Here is an 18,750-nt window from a genome sequence, read left to right on the forward strand (position 1 = left end):
TAAGGGAGGGTGGGAGGAAAACAAGAGTGGCTCACACACGCACAACACACATCCGACACACACACACCATACACACAACCAGCTGCACTACAAAAACAATTTGACCCCGAAAATCAGCAGAATAATGTAAGGGCAACAGGAATTGACGAAAGTGATTGTAATCAGTTCAATATCAAAATGAATAATCCGATTTGGCAATGAAACAGATATGTACACAAGTATAAAAAAGGGACACTGCCCTGTCCAAAGTTCAAAGGGCCCACATGGCCACAGGGAACAGTCGAAGGCCCAACTCAAATCCTGACCTCCTCTGGATAAAACACTGCAGGGGCACCAGTTTGCAAGTAGGCAGGCACCTCAGGGGCGGGGGTGGGGGGGCACCTCAGACAGATGCGGGAACAAGCCCACTGGTTCTGGAGGGGACAAAATGCCCATTGCTTTGCCCTGGGGACTGCAGGGCCACAGTCTCTCAGGTGGGTGTCTTGCCCACTGGTTCTGGAGGGGGCAATATGCCCATTGCTTTGTCCTGGGGAGTGCATGGCCACAGTCTCTCAGGTGGGTGTTTTGCCCACTGGTTCTGGAGGGGGCAACATGCCCATTGCTTTGTCCTGGGGAGTGCAAGGCCACAGTCTCTCAGGTGGGTGTCTTGCCCACTGGGTCTGGAGAGGGCATCATGCCCATTGTTTTGTCCTGTGGAGTGCAAGGCCACAGTCTCTCAGGTGGGTGTCTTGCCCACTGGTTCTGGAGGGGGCAACAATGCCATTGCCTTGTCCTGGGGAGTGCAAGGCCACAGTCTCTCAGGTGTGTATCTTTCCCACTGGTTCTGGAGGGGCAACATACCCATTGCTGTGTCCTGGGGTGTGCAAGGCCACATTCTCTCAGCTGGGTGTCTTGCCCACTGATCCAGGAGCGGGCAGCCAGCACATTAGTCCATGGAAAGTGGACTATATGGCGTGCTGGTGGTGGTTGGTGGAAGCTCCTGGGCAGCCCCTGCACTCACTGATGGCTGCATGCTGGTGGTGGTTGGTGGAGGCTTGGGCTGCATGCTGGGGGTGGTTGGGGGAGGCTCCTGGGCAGCCCCTGCACTCACTGATGGCTGCATGCTGGTGGTGGTTGGAGGAGGCTCCTGGGTAGCCCCTACACTCACTGATGGATGCACATCCACGGCTGGAGGTGGGGGTCCTGTGACAGCTGCTGGTGGTGGCAGTGTTTGCCTGACAGCTTCCGCTGGTGTGGAGTGCCTCTTGTCCTCCTGGTCATGGGTTGGGGATCCCTTACCCTTACTGGCAGGGTTGGTTGGGCTCTTTCCCTCTCTGCCTGGTGGTGCAGGCTCCTTCTCCTTCCTCACAGCTGGTGCCAGACTCTTTCCCTTTCATCCCAGGTGGTGCTGGCTCCTTCCCCTTCAGTGCTGTTGGTCTGGTATCCCTACAACTCCCCGTGGACTGTTTGGCTGAGGTGCTGGGCTGTGTCCTTGCTACCCAGCCCATATGTGCAGGACAGGGGGAGGGGTAGGGAAGAGGTCAATCTGGGAAAGGAAAAGCTTTTTAGGGACGTTGGGGTGGGAGGAGGCAGGAGTAATGGGTGTGGAGGATGAGGGAGTGGTTGTTGGAGGAGTATGTCTGCTGGATTTGGGTGCAGGTGCATGGGCTGTATGCTGTTGTGTCTGAGTGTTTTGTGTGTGTCCTTTAGGAGGGGGGACAAACACAGTGGGAGAGGACATAGGGGATGCGTGCATGGATGTTGTGGAGGTGTCTGCCAGTGAGGTGTGTGTTCTGCTTCGTGTGGTGATGATGCTGGTAGTGCATATTTATGTAGTGCATGCAGGTGTGAGTGTGGACGTAACTGGGTGGGAGGTGGGGGAGGAAGAGGCAGGGGAGACAGTGGAGGCAGTGGATGTTGTCGTGTCTGCAACTGTATGGTGTTTGTGTGAGTGCCTGTGGGATGAAGTGTGGTGATTGTGTTTGCCTGTGCCACTCTTGTGTGTTGTCTTGTGTACATGCTCGTCTGCCTGTGTGCTTGGAATGGGTCGGGGTTGAGGAGAATGGGCCTGAGAAGTGGAAGTTGGAGGGGGACGGTTGAAACAGGGACAATGGCTGCCATCAGAGAGGAGGCCAGAGCCTTAGTCAATCTCTGTTCAGCCGCCAATCCACTGTGAATGCCCTCCAGGAATGCATTGCATTGCTGCATCTGGGATGCCAGCCCCTGGATGGCATTCACAATGATTGTTTTCCCTACAGAGATGGATCTCAGGAGGTCAATAGCATTCTCACTCAGGGCAGCAGGGCTCACTGGGGCAGGGCCTGAGGTGCCTGGGGCGAAGGAGATGCCCACCCTCCTGGGTGAGCGGGCACGGGCAACTTGCTGAGGGGCTACTGGGAGGGTGCTGCTGGTACGGGTGTGGTGGCTGTACGTGTAGCTGGGGTGGTCACAGAGGTGTCTGCCACCACCAGGGAGCTTCCATCGGAGGAGGTATCAGAGTCTGTGTTGCCCCCTCCAGTCTCTGCCGTGGTGCTCCCCTCGCCCTCCCTCCCACTGGTTCCCTCTGCATCAGTGGACTCTGCCTCCAGGGTCCTGTGGGATGCAGCTCCCTCTGTCTCCGGTGCCTCTGCTCTTCCACCAGATAATGCTAATGCACATAAGGACAGGATAACAAAACAAGAAAGGGGGGAGAGAGACAAAGGACACACTGGGTAAATGACTGCACCAACACCATCGTTGGGGGAAACAGCACCCTCACACACAGGGAACAGGCCTACGCAGTATTCATTCCACTACCAGTAAAATGGCTAGTCACCAAGGCATGAGGAGGTGCACACACCACCAACTGCAGCACACCTGGGACTCACGCAGCCCTACCTAGAAGTTAAAACCAACAAGCTAGGTAACCAGTATTTTCCATTCAGCCTTTTGCCTCCAGAGGACCTACGCTGCTATGTCTGGCCTGGCCTTAGGGGCACCCACTAACACACAACCACCACCTGGATACCACCCCGTCAGCCATAAGTTGTAATGATAGCCACTGTACTCACCCCTTGTGGCTGCTGTGATGCCCTCATGCGCCCATCCAGCTCAGGATAGGCCACTGCCAGTATGGAGGTCATCAGGGGGGTCAGGGTCCGAAGGGCACCCCTTCCTCATTGGGAGGCCATCCACAGCTGGGCCTCCGCGGTCTTCCGTGCCCAGTGTCTCAGGTCCTCCCACCATTTCTGACAGTGGGTGCTCCGCCTGCCATAGACCCCCAGGGTCCGCTTGTCATTGACGATGGCACGCCATATTCCCTTCTTTTGATGGGTGCTGACCTGCAGAGGCAATACAGACAGGAGAACACCATTAGAGAAAACACTCCAGCCTGTCACACAAATGGCCCACCATACCCGTTTCCATCACCATTGGCACAGACATAGCCCAGCGCAGAACATGTACACCAGCAAGAGGAAATCCACCTCCCCTTACACGATGCCTTCACACACAACTCCATGCATTCATGCCACATGCATCGTGCCCTCAGTGTACTCACCTGTCTGGAGGCCCATACAGCTGTCCATACTGAGGTAGGACCCCATCCACCAGTTGCTCCGACTCCTCCAAAGTGAAGGCTTTGGCCCTTTCTCCAGTCCCACAGGCCATGACAGGTTCCAGACACAGGTCACAGCAGCACATACAGTGTAGGTCCTCTCCTATGGAAGGTTCGGAAACAAGTGAGGAATGTGAAACAAAATGGCGATCACGTCCGCGGCGGTTCATTCCGTCACCACCGGCGTAGATCCCCATTGGCCACTGTACCCCAAGGGCCCCAATATAAATGGTTCACGACCGCCTACCGCCACGGCGAACAACGTCAGAGGCATTACCTCACTTCCACCTGTCCCTCCACATAGGACAGGCAGTCGCCATTTCAGGGAGGGTGAACAGGACTATCGATAATTTCTGTGTCACAGGATATATAGGCACATACTTTTAAATTACACTGTCACAAAACATGATTGCATGATGCAGACTACTGTTGTGGTATAGTTGTTCAAATTGTGACAGCCTACTCACTCTTGTGAGCTGCAGATGAATTAGGAGATGGAGACATACCCCAGTGTGCAGACCCTTGGTGGACTTGGCTACACTGGCGGACAGGCACATAATACTCACCTATAGACTGGACAGGGCCATAATCACAGAGCTGTGTGCCCAGTTGGAACCTGACCTGATCTCAGCTATCCATCATCCGACCGGGATCCCCCTCTTGTGCAAGTTCTATAAGTGCTCCATTTCCTGGCAGCTGGTTCTTTCCAAGTGACAGTGGGATTGGCAGCAGGAATGTCACAGCTAATGTTTTTAATAGTGCTGGCAAGAGTGTTGTCTGCCCTGATAAAACACATGTGCACCTCTGCCTGTAGATATGATTAAGACCCTTCTTGCTGGGATCACTTCTGGCACCCTGGATGACCCTTGTCTGCCAAAGGTATTACAACCGGCCCCGGATCTTACAGCGTGGGCACTCAGGAGGGTTTTTGTGGCGGTATTGGAGCCTGAGGTCATCCTGCTGGACTGGAAAGAGGCTATCGTTATACCTCTGAAAAAGAAATCTGAGGGGGATTTCAGCTACTTAAAAAATCTTCGCCCAATCTAACTTCTGCCCGCTCCTGCGAAGATATTCGAAAAGCATATCCATCAGGAATTAGCCAGCATCCTCCTTGCCCATGATCTCCTTGATCTTTCACAGAATGGGTTCATGAAGTATCATAGTACTGAATCTGCACTTATTTCCACTTCTGATGCCATCCACAGACAGGTGGATCAGAAAGGTGCTGCCATACTGGTATTCTTAGATCTATCTGCTGCCTTCAACACCATCTCTCCTCAGTTGATGGTGCAGCATCTACATCAGGTGGGTATGAGGGACACCACACTCAGGTTGTTGGATTCTTTTCTGTGCAATAGATCTATTGCAGTCAGTAGAGGAGATTACAGAGTGGCCCCCTTTCAGCTCCTGTATGGAGTCTCCCAGGGGTCTTCCCTCAGTCTGATGCTATTTAACCTGTATATCGTTCGTCTGGCAAAACTGGTTCACTCTTTCGGATTTCAGATCTCTTCGTATACAGATGGTACCCGGATTATCGTTTCCATCTTGGATGACTGGGAAGACGTTCCAGACAGGTTCAATGGCTGTATGAGGGAAGTCAGCGGGTGGATGAGTCAGAACTGGCTGAAAATGAATGGGGACAAAACTGAGATCATGATATTTGGGGTGGATAGGTCTATTTGGAATGATCTTTGGTGGTCTTGCGGAACTTTACCTCCTCCAATAGCAGCGGCCAAGAATCTGGGGGTGTTGTTTGATAATGTTCTGACTTTGATATTCAGGTCAATAGAACAGCTAGCGTAAGATGGGGTAGTCAGGGGGAACTCACCGACCGTATTAATATCAGGCAGGGGGTACGCCAGGGCTGTGTCCTGGCACCCACTCTTTTTTCCTTGTTCATCAATGAGGTGGTGCAAGTTGTATCTGACTGCCAAAATGATGCCCCTTCATTGAACAATTTAAAAGTTCCAATTCTCTTATTTGCTGATGACTCCCTCTTGATCTCCAAAACACCTATGGGCCTTCAGGTTCTCCTGAATAGATTTAGTGTGTTCTGTGCAGGCCACGGATTGGAGCTCAAGTCTAGTAAAACTAAATTATTGATCTTTGGTCTTGGTCACACCAAACGATGCAATATATTACATAATGAGGTTCCTCTGAGCAAGGTATGTTTTATTGATTACCTAGGGGTGAGAATCAGCAATGACATGAACAGCCAGGCCCAGGTAGGAAAAAGTTTAGCACATAGGTCAGGGGCAATTTTGCATTTCCAAAAGTCTGATACTGCGAAAGTTATTTCCCCAGCTATTAAAATTTACCTAGCAAAGGCTCAGAGCGCTGCGGTTTATGGCGCAGAGGTTTGGGGCTGCATCAAAACTAGTAAATTATCTGTGGGGTAAAACGACTTCGTAAGATCGCGCTTGGCATGTCCTCGTAGTGCGCCCTTGGTTCCAGTGTTCTTGGACCTAGGGTTTTCCCACATTTCTGATGTAATAGCCCTAAGGCCTCTAACCTTTTGGGTTCGTATCTGGACTACCCTTGAATTAGTTGTTTATAAGGAATCCTTGCAAGATCTATTGGATAGATCGAACGTACTTTCTATCCCTTGGTTTAAGTACATTTCGGAATGGTTTCATACCTTGGGACTTAGTGACTTTTGGAGCCAGCCCAATAATTTAAGGAGGGCTCACAAGGAACATTTAAAATCAGTTTACTGGTCCCATGTTAGGGAAAATTATCTGTTATGCACTTCATATGGTAGGTTGACATCTCAATTTCTCAATTTCAAGTGGTATCCTCACTTTGAACCCTTTTTAGATTTGATTACTGATCAACTAAGCAAAAGTCTGTATGTTCAGTTCAGGTATGGATGCCTCCCCCTGAAGTCTTTTACTAGTTCATGGTGCTCTACTCCGCTAATCGATCAATGCCTAAGTTGTAACGGCTCTGCAGAAACTGTAGCGCACTTTATGTTTATTTGTCCTGCTTATGGCCTTGTTCGGCGGAAATGGATCCTCCCCGCCTGCAGGAATATGGGGTTGAGAACGTGTAAAGATGCCCTAAGGTTGATGATGAGAGACTGCTCCCCCTTCCTAACTTGTGCGGTCAGCAAGTTCCTTGCGTCCGCATGGCACATACGTACACATTTCTTAAAAAACCATAGTGATTTGCTATTAATTGAATCTTAATTTTAACTTATTTAATCTAATTACTGTTTATTTAATAGTTTTAAGCTCAATGAATCTTTTACTAATTTATCGATGAGGAAGTTAAAGGTAGCTAAAATTCGATGATTCCTCCTCACATATAGGATGGGAGACATATGTGGAGATTTATATCAACGTTTTCTTTGTACATTCGCAGATCTTTTTATTCTATTCTCATTATTACTTTTAAATCCTTGATATTATATACTTATTATGTACAGATCATGGTTTTATTGCTGTAAGTTATTGCTTTGATGGTTTAATTAGACCGAATAAAGCTTGTGTGACTTGAAGAGCTAGCACCTGCTTTTGGATGGTCAGATTTCTGAAAAAAGTTCTACCTTTTGTACCCATAGAACTGAGAGTACTGCTGGTCTTTGCTCTTATTGCATCAAGACTTGACTATTGCAATACATTGTGTCTGAACATCAACCAATCTTCTCTGAATAAGCGCCAGATTATTCAAAATGCGGCTGCCCAAATGGTTTGAGGACTACTCAAGTATTCTTCAGTTATGGAGGGCTTGAGGCATCTTCTCTGGTTACCAATAAGGAAACAAGTAACCTTAAAGGCTCTATGTGTGACTTATAAAGCCTTCCACTCTCAGGGGTCTCGGTATCTGCAATCTGCGCTGAAGTTGTACATTCCTAGTCAACCCTTAAGATCTGCAGGCCTCTTTAAGGCATTGGTACCATGTTGTAAGAAAGCTAGATGGGATGATCAGACTTTTTCAGTTGCTGCAGCTAGGCTTTGGAACTTCCTCCCACTCCATATAAGGAGTCTGAATTCTTATTTACAACTCTGCAAGCAACTTAAAACCTGGCTGATTACACTCTAGCATATTAGCAGTTCCTCTTTCAGTTCTCTCCTTCTTTCCAGAGATTTTAATGCCCTTAGGGATTGCTACAAAATACAAATACAAATACATGTTGCAGGGTCCCCCAAACATGTGATGTACCATATTTAGTGGGAAACATTTGGCAAAGTTAGATGGCAAGACTTTTGCCATTTGACCACATTTTTATGGTTCTGTCAATGAAAATAGAAGAGTTTCTGAATTCTTACACATTTGATATTATTTGAATTTGAAAGAATCAATCCTGTTGGGATTCATACACCTCAAATCACTGTGCTTTTTGCTGGGTCTACACTTGTTACAAATATCTAGGATTGGTAGGTTTCCATGAGTGGCGGCCAACCACTTACACAAATATGAGAGACATCTTATATAGCAGCTGAGCAGCTAGGGTAAGAGTCTCTGGGCTGCAAGTGAACAATTAACCATAAGAATGCATGTACATGTGTGGGATGCACATGTGAGACTACCATCTTATGCAGCCTGGTATCTGCATACCCTGTTTCAGAAAGTACTCTTCTGCGACTGGTACTGACCTGGGGAGATGTTATAATGTGAGTGGGCACCCATAGTGTACTGCTTACTGAAGAGCTGTGATGCTTACACCGTGTCACACATTATAGGCAAAACCTGCCCTAAAGTACAGTTTCACTCAACTTAGGCCTGTATGGTTCTGCAAGGGGATACACATGCATCCCAAGTGTGAATTTACAGTCTCTAATATTTTACAGTTATACATTATGGCTCTTTAAGATTTGTCATATTTTCCTAGCTTATCCTTGAATCAGATTCCACGCCTTTCTCCCCCCTCCTGGACCATGCTCATTATTCTGCTCCCCAGTGGAAGGATCAAAGCCCTCTCCCAAACAATAGAAATTCAACAGTACTTTACCTGGTTCCTGGGAAAGAAGGGGGGGGAATATGCATCTGTTAATTAGTTTGTCACATTGCACCTGGGCTGGGCCCGCCCAGGCCCATTCAAACAAAGAAAGACCTCTGGAGGCGATATAGGAGATGCTAGCCTTCGTAGCTTTAGTGGAAGGTGATCAGACAACTCTGTTCTTTAAAGATGGAGCTGAAGCTTTCAGATTATATTTTCTACAGACAACTTGAAGTTGCCATATTGAATTGTCCAGGAATGTAGTGCAGGAGGGTTGGGACAGGGGTGGAATAATGATGTAGCACCCGAGGATTGGCTGAGGGTACCTGGCTTCTAGAACTTTCCACTTTAACTTAAAAGTGCCTGCACAAGCGGGAGACTGATGGGAAGACAGTGGACCTGGGAGAAACAACAGTGAAAGAATGATCAGCTCGATGGAGGAACCACCTGATGCCCTGCAAGGATAAACTTTGTAACTCTGATTCCAGCTGACCACCAGGACTAGGCCGGATCTCTCCAGGGAAGCTGCACTAGCCCCCTTATACATCCAGAGGACAGTTGGAGGAATTGCTCTGGTGGGGAACCCTGGTTGGTTCCCCTGGATGCTCTGCAGACTGGCCCTTGACTTCTGTGACACAGGGGTGTCCTTCAAGAAACTAGGACGTTCTAGGACCTGGGGAGTGCAGCAAAAAGGGTGTTTTACTGGCTGGGTGTGGAAGGGATGTGTAAGGCTTCCCACAAGCAGGAGAAGAGCTCCTTGAGTCAAATGGAGGATATGTCTAGCTCAAGGAGCCAGAAAATCCAGCTGTACAGGGAAAGTGCACCTTTAGAGGTCAGAGGGGCTGGAGAGAATGCTCTTGGTTGCTAAACCTCGCCACTTGCAGCCACATGATACCTTCCTTGTTAAAATAGACCCTAAAGGTACAATATAAACAAGGACATCAAATGACCATGCATTAGGGCCTCATTTGTCAAATGATAACATTGATGCTGCTCAAACTCCTCGTTGTGAAACCGTCATTTGATGAACTACATATATTTTGCAGGAGATGTATGTTGCCTCTCATTTCCTAAACAAAACAATGAGAAATGTGCTCTGACAATTACCAAACTCAACAGTCACTCAATTTTAAATGCTCATTTTACTAATAATCCTGCTACTGCAAATTTTGAATCTTAATCCTATAGACCTGGAAAGCTACCATTAAATAGCAGGCTAAATTTACTGGGTAAAATCCACCCATCTATCTATCTGGATTCAAAAGTGGTTGTTGGTATTTGGCAAACCAGCTTGAAGACAGACCAAAGTACCATGTACCAATTGCCAAAGAGCAATTGTTTTGGGCCACAGACTGATTTTTGGCACCCTTTTATATGCTAGACTTGCCTTCCACGTTCAATATCAAAGACCATGGCATAATGTAGAGTGTGTAAGAAAGGTAGCTGGGGGTCAATGAATCTTTGATTGGCTCATCGACATAAGGGATATGCTTACCTTGTTCTACAGCCCTTGCATAAACTATTCGAATACATAAAGAAATACTCAGCTTTGTTTTCCTTGAGGAATGATTATGAAAAAATGGGGCAGAATTAAACAAAAGACTAAGGAACAGAATTATCAAAGTCTTGTGTTGTCCTTGTGCGAAGTGACAGAGTGGTAACACAATCCTTAAGTCAGATTTACCAGGCCCTGCAAAGCTATCGGTGTAGCTTGTTAAATCTAGAGTAACGTAAATCAATGCAACCCTGCCTAGAAGAACAAGTCAATGTAAACACAAACATTACAATTATTACTTACGCAGGAGCAACAGTACTGTGGACAGTCACTGGCTTATGCATTGACTGTGGTGCAAACCTAGTTTTGAGAGTTTCTTTCGGAGTCATAAACATGTTCCTGCCAGCCGATCAGACTGGCAGGTGCATGTATTACAATGTTACCACTGGTCAGCCCAGCGGGAACATTGCAATACGCTCAGGAGGAATGTCACCGCTGTGGCGTGCTTCCATGAGTTTGGCAGTCCCCTGGTGGGACCGTCAAACTCATAGTGAGGCGCTTGGACTTGCTTATTAATCAAAATACTGGCTCACTATTCAGGCAAGAGTCTTGTTAATGAAACTATTCATGTACAAAGTTTTTCTTGGAGTCTTGCCTAACCACTTGTCAGACCCATTCAATAGCAGGGATCTTCACTTGGTTCTAGCAATCTTAACTGATAATAGGTAATGTGTGAATTAAATATTGTATGCAAATACTAACCTAATAATGGGTGCTTAAATTAACAGCAATTCATATCTGGCACATGCATAAGAAATCATTTAAAGGTACCATCTGCTAAATGATGTCACTATGTGCAATAAAACGCCAGCAAACATCTTCAAACAAAGGAACCTACTGAAATTCGTTTTGTTGACGATTTTAGTGGTGTGAGACTGGTAAAGAGATCTGTTTTTTCTCTTCACTGGATGACCCCTTTAAAGCTCATTTAAGCCTGTGTGAGCCTATGAAAGGTTATAGTACATACTGGATAACACTGCCTGATATATTTTGAATACTGTGACAATTTGTAAATCCAACACATTTGTTAATAGGCTTTATAAAGAATGTGTGAATGAGCATTTAGTGCTTGATATGTGCCTTCTTTATATTTTTTTAAACGAGAAACAGTAAAAAACCTCTACAAATTGTATTAGGTTTCTATCACAACATTAGGATTTGGATCTTTAGAAGTATTGTTATATTTCCAATGGACAGTTTCATTTCTTATTAATGTCTCCTTGAATACCTCCCTACTTTCATTGTGAGTGGATTGGGAATTCAACAAATCTCATTGCTATTTTCTGCTTTCAGTCTCTCTCATTTTCTGCCAGTCTTTCTCTTGGTACTGGATAACAAGTCAGGATAACTTATCTTGCCATGTCGACCAAAAACTGATTTTGTTTATTGTCATCAAATACATTAATTCACAAAAACTGGGCTTTCAAAAAAAGAAACATGAAATGTTAGGATCTTTGATAGAAAAAGGTCACAGACTTGCAGTCTCATTACGAGGCTAGCTATGACCCCCAGCCCCGTGGCGGTCAGACCGCAGCAGCTGGGGTCTAACTGCCATATTACAAGATTGGCGGGCGGACCCACCTAAAGAATGCTGTCCCCGCCAGGATCAAAGATCCTGACGCGGTTACGGCAGTTGGACTTGTAACCAGCCATGGCAGCGCTGAACTGAGCGCTGGCTGGCTGATTACAACCCCTCTTTCCACCAGCCTTTTCATGCCGGTGACTCTGCCATGAAAAGGCTGGCAGAAAGCCAGTGCTGGGAGCCACAGGGGGCACCTGCACTACAGACAGTGTACATTCCGAGGGTGCTGGAGAGTTAGGATATTGACCTAATAGCCTAACACTGTTCCAGCCGATTAGACTGGCAGGAACATGTATTACAATGTTACCACTCGTCAGCCCGGCAGGAACATTGCAATACGCTCAGGAGGAATGTCACCGCTGTGGCGGTTGTGTCCTTCCATGAGTTTGCCGGTCCCATGGTGGGACCATCAAACTCATAATGAGGTGCTTGGACTTGCTTATTAATCAACATGTGTGCTAAACATTGCAGAGCATATGTTAAAATTTGACTTTGTGTTAATTTTCTTCTCTTTTAGTTGTTACACTATGAAAAGATACATGCAAATGATAAATTCAAACTGAAAGTTATCTCATACCTGTGTGTAATGTGCGATCCATGCATACGGAGTTCGTTCACCCATCCCATATGTGAAATTATCCTCTTGTTTATACCAGGTATTAATTACGTGTTCCCATGAGGCTGCATAATTTGTCTTGTACATTATTTCACCGCAAGTTGTTGCTAAAACAGAGAAAGCACACAGAACAAGAATGATGACAGCTACATAAAAGACATGTTATTGCCAACTCTACTGGTTTAGGTGGTATCCTAATGATTTTGGCCCACATTTTGAAGTGTGGCTGCCAGCTTGTGATTTGAAGACTCTGACGGTAATACATAAATATTTAGCTGCTGCATACTCTTGTAGTACTTCTGGCTTAATCCCTGCAGTTGCCCACCCCAGATACTAATCCAATATTTCACTAACGCTATTGTGAAAGATCACAGCCAGGAGATAGTTGTTTGTGAGAAGACCGTCAGATAATGGGTGTTTCTTACCTGTCTTGTTCCCATTCCTCTTTACCTCCAGTATTTTGTTCTGCTTCTCGTATTTACAAGCTGGCTTATGATTTTTTTCCTGATTTTTTTCTGATTCTCCCGGAATTCTCTCTTGCTTCGTAAAATTTTGCTTATGGCTCTGTCTAAACTGGTTTCTTGGCATCTGTCCTTATTTTAAACATAAGGTGATTCATTGTTGTAAGCACCTTGGTCTCAAGTAAATGTGTGTATATATATGGTTCTCTTATTAGGTACTTCACCCCTCCTCTGTCCTTAAGAGGCTTATATTAGCCAAGGACCGAAACACATGGCAACTTTTTTTGGAAGGGTTCTTTAAGCCAGAGATATGCTAAGGTGCAGATTTAAGTGCAGTGCCACTTTTCTTGTGCCCCTTAGTGCCCCCCTAACGCCACCATGTGTGCGCCATAAATGCGACGCACCATGGCGGTAGTTAGGGATACTGCTGTCACAATTTTTTATGCTAGTCTGACAGTTTGCAGGATTAGCATCAAAAATATTGATGCAAATCCTACATAGCACCCAGAGGCCTATTAAAACGAATGGAAGTCTCCTTTTATCCCCTTATCAGAGTAGGATTTAAAAGTGCCAAAAAAATGGCGCAAGGAAATCTTTTTCATTTCCTTGTGCCATTTTTTTGGCCCCCCTTATAGGGTTACGCCCCCCACCCCTTTGCATACATTATGCCTTGCACAGGCTTAATATGCACAAAGGGTTACAAAGTGGCACAATGCATGCACTGCCCCACTTCGTAAATATGGCCCAGCTTTTTTGGCCTTTTAACACCACATTAGTGCAAAAAAATGACACTAATGTGGCGTTAGTATGGCAAAAAGCCCTCTTAAATCTGGCCCTAAGTGCCAGTTGGGACTCACAATTAAGTACAGCAGATGATAACATCCTCTTGGTTGTGTACCCTATTAACTAGCTACCATGTGGACTGTCCATGAAATAAGGCTCACAGAAACATGGTGTTTACTTAGTTGGAATGCTGGAGTAAGATTGTACCAAATACATTTTCCTTTTGATTCAGCCAGTGGGATACTAAATGTTTTGGTGTGTGTTTTGTATGCCATGTGGTTTTCAAATGCTTTTGGTATGTTTTAACATTCCAGATACTAACACACTGATGGTAAGGGTATTGCGCTTTTGCAATTAATTGAATACATTAATTTGCTTCAAGTAATTTTTATGCAAATCACTGACTAATTCATGTGCTCACTGTGTTAGCAATGTCTGGTGTATCCTTTTCTACAACATATCATATTTATTACATATTGTTTTGTATTTACTTTAGCATAGGCTGAACTACATTCTAGAGTGCGGTGCGGATTGTCATCGGAATCATATGGACAATGTTTGTACTAAGGAGATGCAGGGAGTGGTGAGGCTGAACTCTCTAGCTTGCATTGCTCTGAAGTAGCAGCCCATTGTCTCATCATCCAGACCACCACTCCATGTCACTCTGTTCACTGGTGTGAATGCTAAATATCAATAGAGAATGAAACTATGCCCAGCTGAGGAGAGAGTTCTGCTCAGTCTTTAAAAGTGATGCTGGTGATAGACACTTTCTTTAGTTTCAGAATTGAATCTAGGGCGAGACATGATGAGTACATGCATGTCAGAGGTGCCAACGATTCACAATGTGTTCTGCCTATACCTATTAGGGGCTTCTTCTGCTACACTTTCTCAGTGGAGACATCGGAACCCAACTACGATAGCTGCCGTCGGGCACTATATAGGTTTTTCTTACAAGCAACGTAAATTATTTAAACTGTTACTGGACCTAAAACATCCATGCCAGATAGTGATATGAATGAAAATTTTAAACAGGTAACATTTGAGATGAAAGAAGAAGGAAATCTAATAGCCATTTCTCTGCACTGCCCGTGGCACTAAATCTAGTCTCCAAGGCATCAAATCTAGTATCAGAATGAATTGTGAGGTTCATGTTTGTATTACTTTATGGCTTTTATTATACATGTTTAGGTCTCCACCCCAAACAGTTTTAGCTGTCTGTTAGCCAGATCTCTTGTTCCTAATATACATCGAGTGGGCTTTGGGTCAGCCCCTAACTCATGATTGGATGGATTTTGTAAGACATTAGCTTATTAGTCAGGAAGGATTTGATCCTTTCAAAGAAATACGCCAGCAATCCTCTTTTTACTGGGAACCAAGTACCCCATTTGAGCACTTGACCCTGATAGTTAGATGAAAATCACTTTGGTGATATCCTCATGAGCTTGACACACCTCTAGGGGTTTCTGAATCCTACAACCACAATATCACCTACCTCTACAAGATGCAACACCATAATATATGAAGATGTCATTATCAACAGAGCAGGCCTAATGGCTTTGTCATGGTGTCACCACATCACTAAAAGCCACCACGTTAGTCACAAATGTAAGACCATTGACATCAATGAAGACAGTACCAATATAAAATGCATGCTATGACACACAATTGAAGTCAATAGGGGTAGTATCAACAGTCAATAGCATTCATTATACTGTAAAACCTTGAACTATCCTACCATTATCACTGTCAATAAAAACTGTGTACACATGAATGTCTCCCAGAGCCGATCTTTTACGTTTATTATGTATAGGTGTGCCTTAACTGCAGATCCTCCGTATAAATGTACAGGCTCCACGAGTGCTTGAAATGAACAAGCATCTCAGTTTCTGGCTTGTCTATAGGACCCTGGGAGAATTTGTTTTGTGGGGGCTCAGTTGGGGGCTTCTGTCCTTCTGGAGGCCCCCAAAACAGTGTAGGTAACATGGGTAAAGCCACTGCCCCTCCTGGGGCACCACAAGTAACAGAAATGGATGCTAATGACCCTTGTGGGGTTTATTGGGCTCTCCTTAGGATGGAGCAGTGGATATGTAGTAAGGCTTGCTTACTGTTGGTTTTCTTTAGATGTGGCCTCATGCCCACTTTTCTTTATATTTCTGGGTACCCACCTAAGGCTCCCACAGCCTTGTGTTGAATTTAGGGGTTGTAGGGGAGCCCCAAGACCTCTGTGGCCTCGACCAACTCCCCATGTGCAGCATCTTCCCTTTGGCATAGTGTGAGAGACAGCAACTCTCTTCTGTGCTCCCACCGAAGTTGGAGCCAACCCTTGTACTCATCTCCCACATGAGGGCAGGAGTTGCGCAGGTTGCCTTACCCATGCGACTTGTGGGCAGAGATGAAGAAGGCTGGTGCACCCCGCTCCTTAGACACAGGCATGGGTGCACGCAATGCTCCCAGACACACTGCTCATCTGTCACGAGGGATGGAGTCTCTTGGGCTATTTATTATGCTGCTAGTACGACTTTGTGGTACACTCACCACTACTCATTTAAAAGAGCAAAAATATTTCCTTAGGGATGTAGCTCCACTGATCTTGTAGAGACCCAACCTAGTCCTGGTGGTTGCCTGGAGTCAAATCCCAAAGTCCATCCATGCAGTGTATCAGGTGGCTTCTTCTTGTAGATGGTCATTCTTTCGCCATCATTACTTGCAGGTCCACCATCTTTTTATCTGTTGTGCAGGGGTTTTTAAATCGGGGTGGAAAATTGTAGAAGTCGAGCACCCCTGGCCGATCCTAGTGTGCCACATCATCTCTCCACTCCTGTTCCAACCCTCCTGAACTGCATTCTGGGACATTCCAATACGGTGATTTCAAATTGTTGAAAGAGCTTACCTGAGTTCCTCAGCTCAGCCCCTAGCTGACACTGATGTCTGACCCCTTTCCACCACAAATTTCAAAAGTGAACCCCTCTTGTGTGTTGCTTCAGAGGTCTAACCCTTCTCCTTTGTTTCTGTTGAAATGACCTGTCCCAGCCCAGGTGCAGCATGACAAGCTTATTAGCAGAGTCAGAATTCCTCCCAAAACCTTCCTTTCCCAGAAACTTGGCAGAGTACTGATAATAGTTCTAGTGTGTGAGGAGGCTTTTGTCCTCAGTGTGGAAAGTGGTGTAATTAGCTTGGCTAAGTAGGGGCGAAAAAGCCCGCAATCTGATTTTGAGCTGAGTCAGCAAAATATAGCAATTTTTAAAGTGCCATAAGAAGTATAGGAATGATAGGGATTGTGCATCTACACTTAGGGTGCATGTTTACCACTAGGTTAAGTGGAGAGACGTACTTTTGTGTAGATTTCAACTATAACGTTAACCCAGCGCATGCGTTAGACTGCCGGTGAGAGTGTGTGCAGTATGGTTCCCAGCCATCCAGGCACCCACCCATGGGGGAAGCACCGGCGCTCTGCCCATGGGCCATCACAAAATATGACCCCCGAGGGATGGCAGAGGAAGCGCTTCCAATGCCACCCCTGCTCCCTTCCCTGGCGATGTGATGACGTCAGAGAAAGATTGTTCTCCAGAGTCAAAGATGGCACTTGTTCAGTTTCGGCAGTTTGTGATAGACAGCCTGGTAAAGTAGAACAGGCAAGTGTTCCTAGAGTTTTAGTGGTTGAGGATATGACTAGATTGAAAGATCACCACTTTGCTGATTACATTCCTCCCATGGCAAAAAAATAATCCCTGTAAGAGATGTAGAGTCTGTATGCAACAAGGCATGCGGAAGGAGAGTCGTATGCACTGCCTCGAGTGTCCTTCTCAACCTGGATTGTGTGTGCCCGCCTGCTTTAGATTGTAGTAGATGAAATAGGGATTTTGGGATCAACCGTGAGCATAAAAGTAACCTGACTGGTCTGTATTGTTTTAGATTTTTTGTCCAGATTTCACGGTTGCCATTGGTGTGATGTATTTAGTTAGAGTTGTTGTATTTGTAGTTAGTTTTGTATATACTTCCAATTGGTTTGTGTTTTCTTCTTTGCTAAAAAAACATGATGGCAGTGTGTTTTAGCTGGTGTTTGGCTTGCGGTGTGTGTGAGTGGCACTTGGCTGGCAGTGTGTGAGTTGTGACTTGTTGCTGGTCACCACACACACTGCTAGCCAAACACCAGTCAGCACACTCCATCAGCTCCCAGACATTTCAATTATTAACAGTGCATTTATTTTTTTTGAAATCTCTTGTTAATATAATTTTACACTTTACCTTCACTGACCCTCATGCCAAATCCAACCAGTATGTGTGAGCACTTCAGGAATAGATAGTTGTGAGTAATATTGATTTTTTCTGTCTTTCTCTGCCAGGATGAACATTGTCTTTACATTGTCTGTTGATGTGAGTGTTGTAATGTGCAGGGCCCACGCTGGTGGAGTGAATGGTCTTATGTGTGTCATGTATAAAAGGTGTGTGAATGGCCTGTAAAGCGGTTGGTGCCTTGTTGCAGCTTTACAGCTCACAAGCTGTGAGTCATTGGTTCAGTTTTTTGATCTTTTAATTACTAACGGTGTGTATCTGATGTAGTGACTAATGGAGTGTGAAGATATAGGCCCAGATTTAAGAGGGCCTAGTGCCATCTAAAGCCACATTAGCATCATCTTTTTAATGGTAATGTGGTCTTAGATGGCCAAAAATGCTGCACCAGATTTACAAAGTGGCGCAATGCATGCATTGTGCCACTTTGTGACCCTTTGCACTGCATTATGGCTGCGCCAGGCATAATGTATGCAAGGGGCGTTCCCCGGCACAAAGAAATCGAAGAGATTTTTTTTTCGTAATTTTTTTTTGCCTCTTTTAATGCCTGCTTAAAGCAGGTGGTTAAAAGGGGCACACCATTTTTTACAATGGGCCCTATGTGCTGTTCAGGGTTAGCACCAAAATATAGGTGCTAACATTGAACAGTACATCAATAATGTTGACGCTATTGCCCCCTAACCTGCGCCATGGTGTGCCGAATCTTAGATACAGCGCACACATGGTGGCAGTAGGGGGCGCTAAGGGGTGCAAGGACAGTGGCGCATGCACTGGGTGCAGTGCCACTTTCCTTAAATCCGCCTCACAGAATGTTGGGGAATATTATGATGTTGGAGCTTTATAATTCCACTTAAATCAGTTGAGGCTGGGATCTAGCTGATGGAGAGCTATGAATGAGGTGCTTCAATGAATTAACCTACTTCACTTCTATTTGGAGTTTCATCATT

General features: G+C 45.6%; 1 protein-coding gene across 1 annotated transcript in view; it reads right to left on the minus strand.

Moving 5' to 3' along the window:
• The window catches only part of LOC138296726 (cysteine-rich venom protein-like), a 249,427-nt gene that overhangs the window by 47,898 nt on the left and 182,779 nt on the right, over positions 1 to 18,750 (minus strand). The window contains exon 5 of the mRNA XM_069236128.1: positions 12,231 to 12,376. Within this exon, the coding sequence (XP_069092229.1) occupies positions 12,231 to 12,376 (146 nt within the window). The remainder of the gene's footprint in view (positions 1 to 12,230; positions 12,377 to 18,750) is intronic.

This window comes from Pleurodeles waltl, chromosome 5 (genome assembly GCF_031143425.1).
Source record: "Pleurodeles waltl isolate 20211129_DDA chromosome 5, aPleWal1.hap1.20221129, whole genome shotgun sequence".
Classification (NCBI taxonomy): Eukaryota; Metazoa; Chordata; class Amphibia; order Caudata; family Salamandridae; genus Pleurodeles; species Pleurodeles waltl.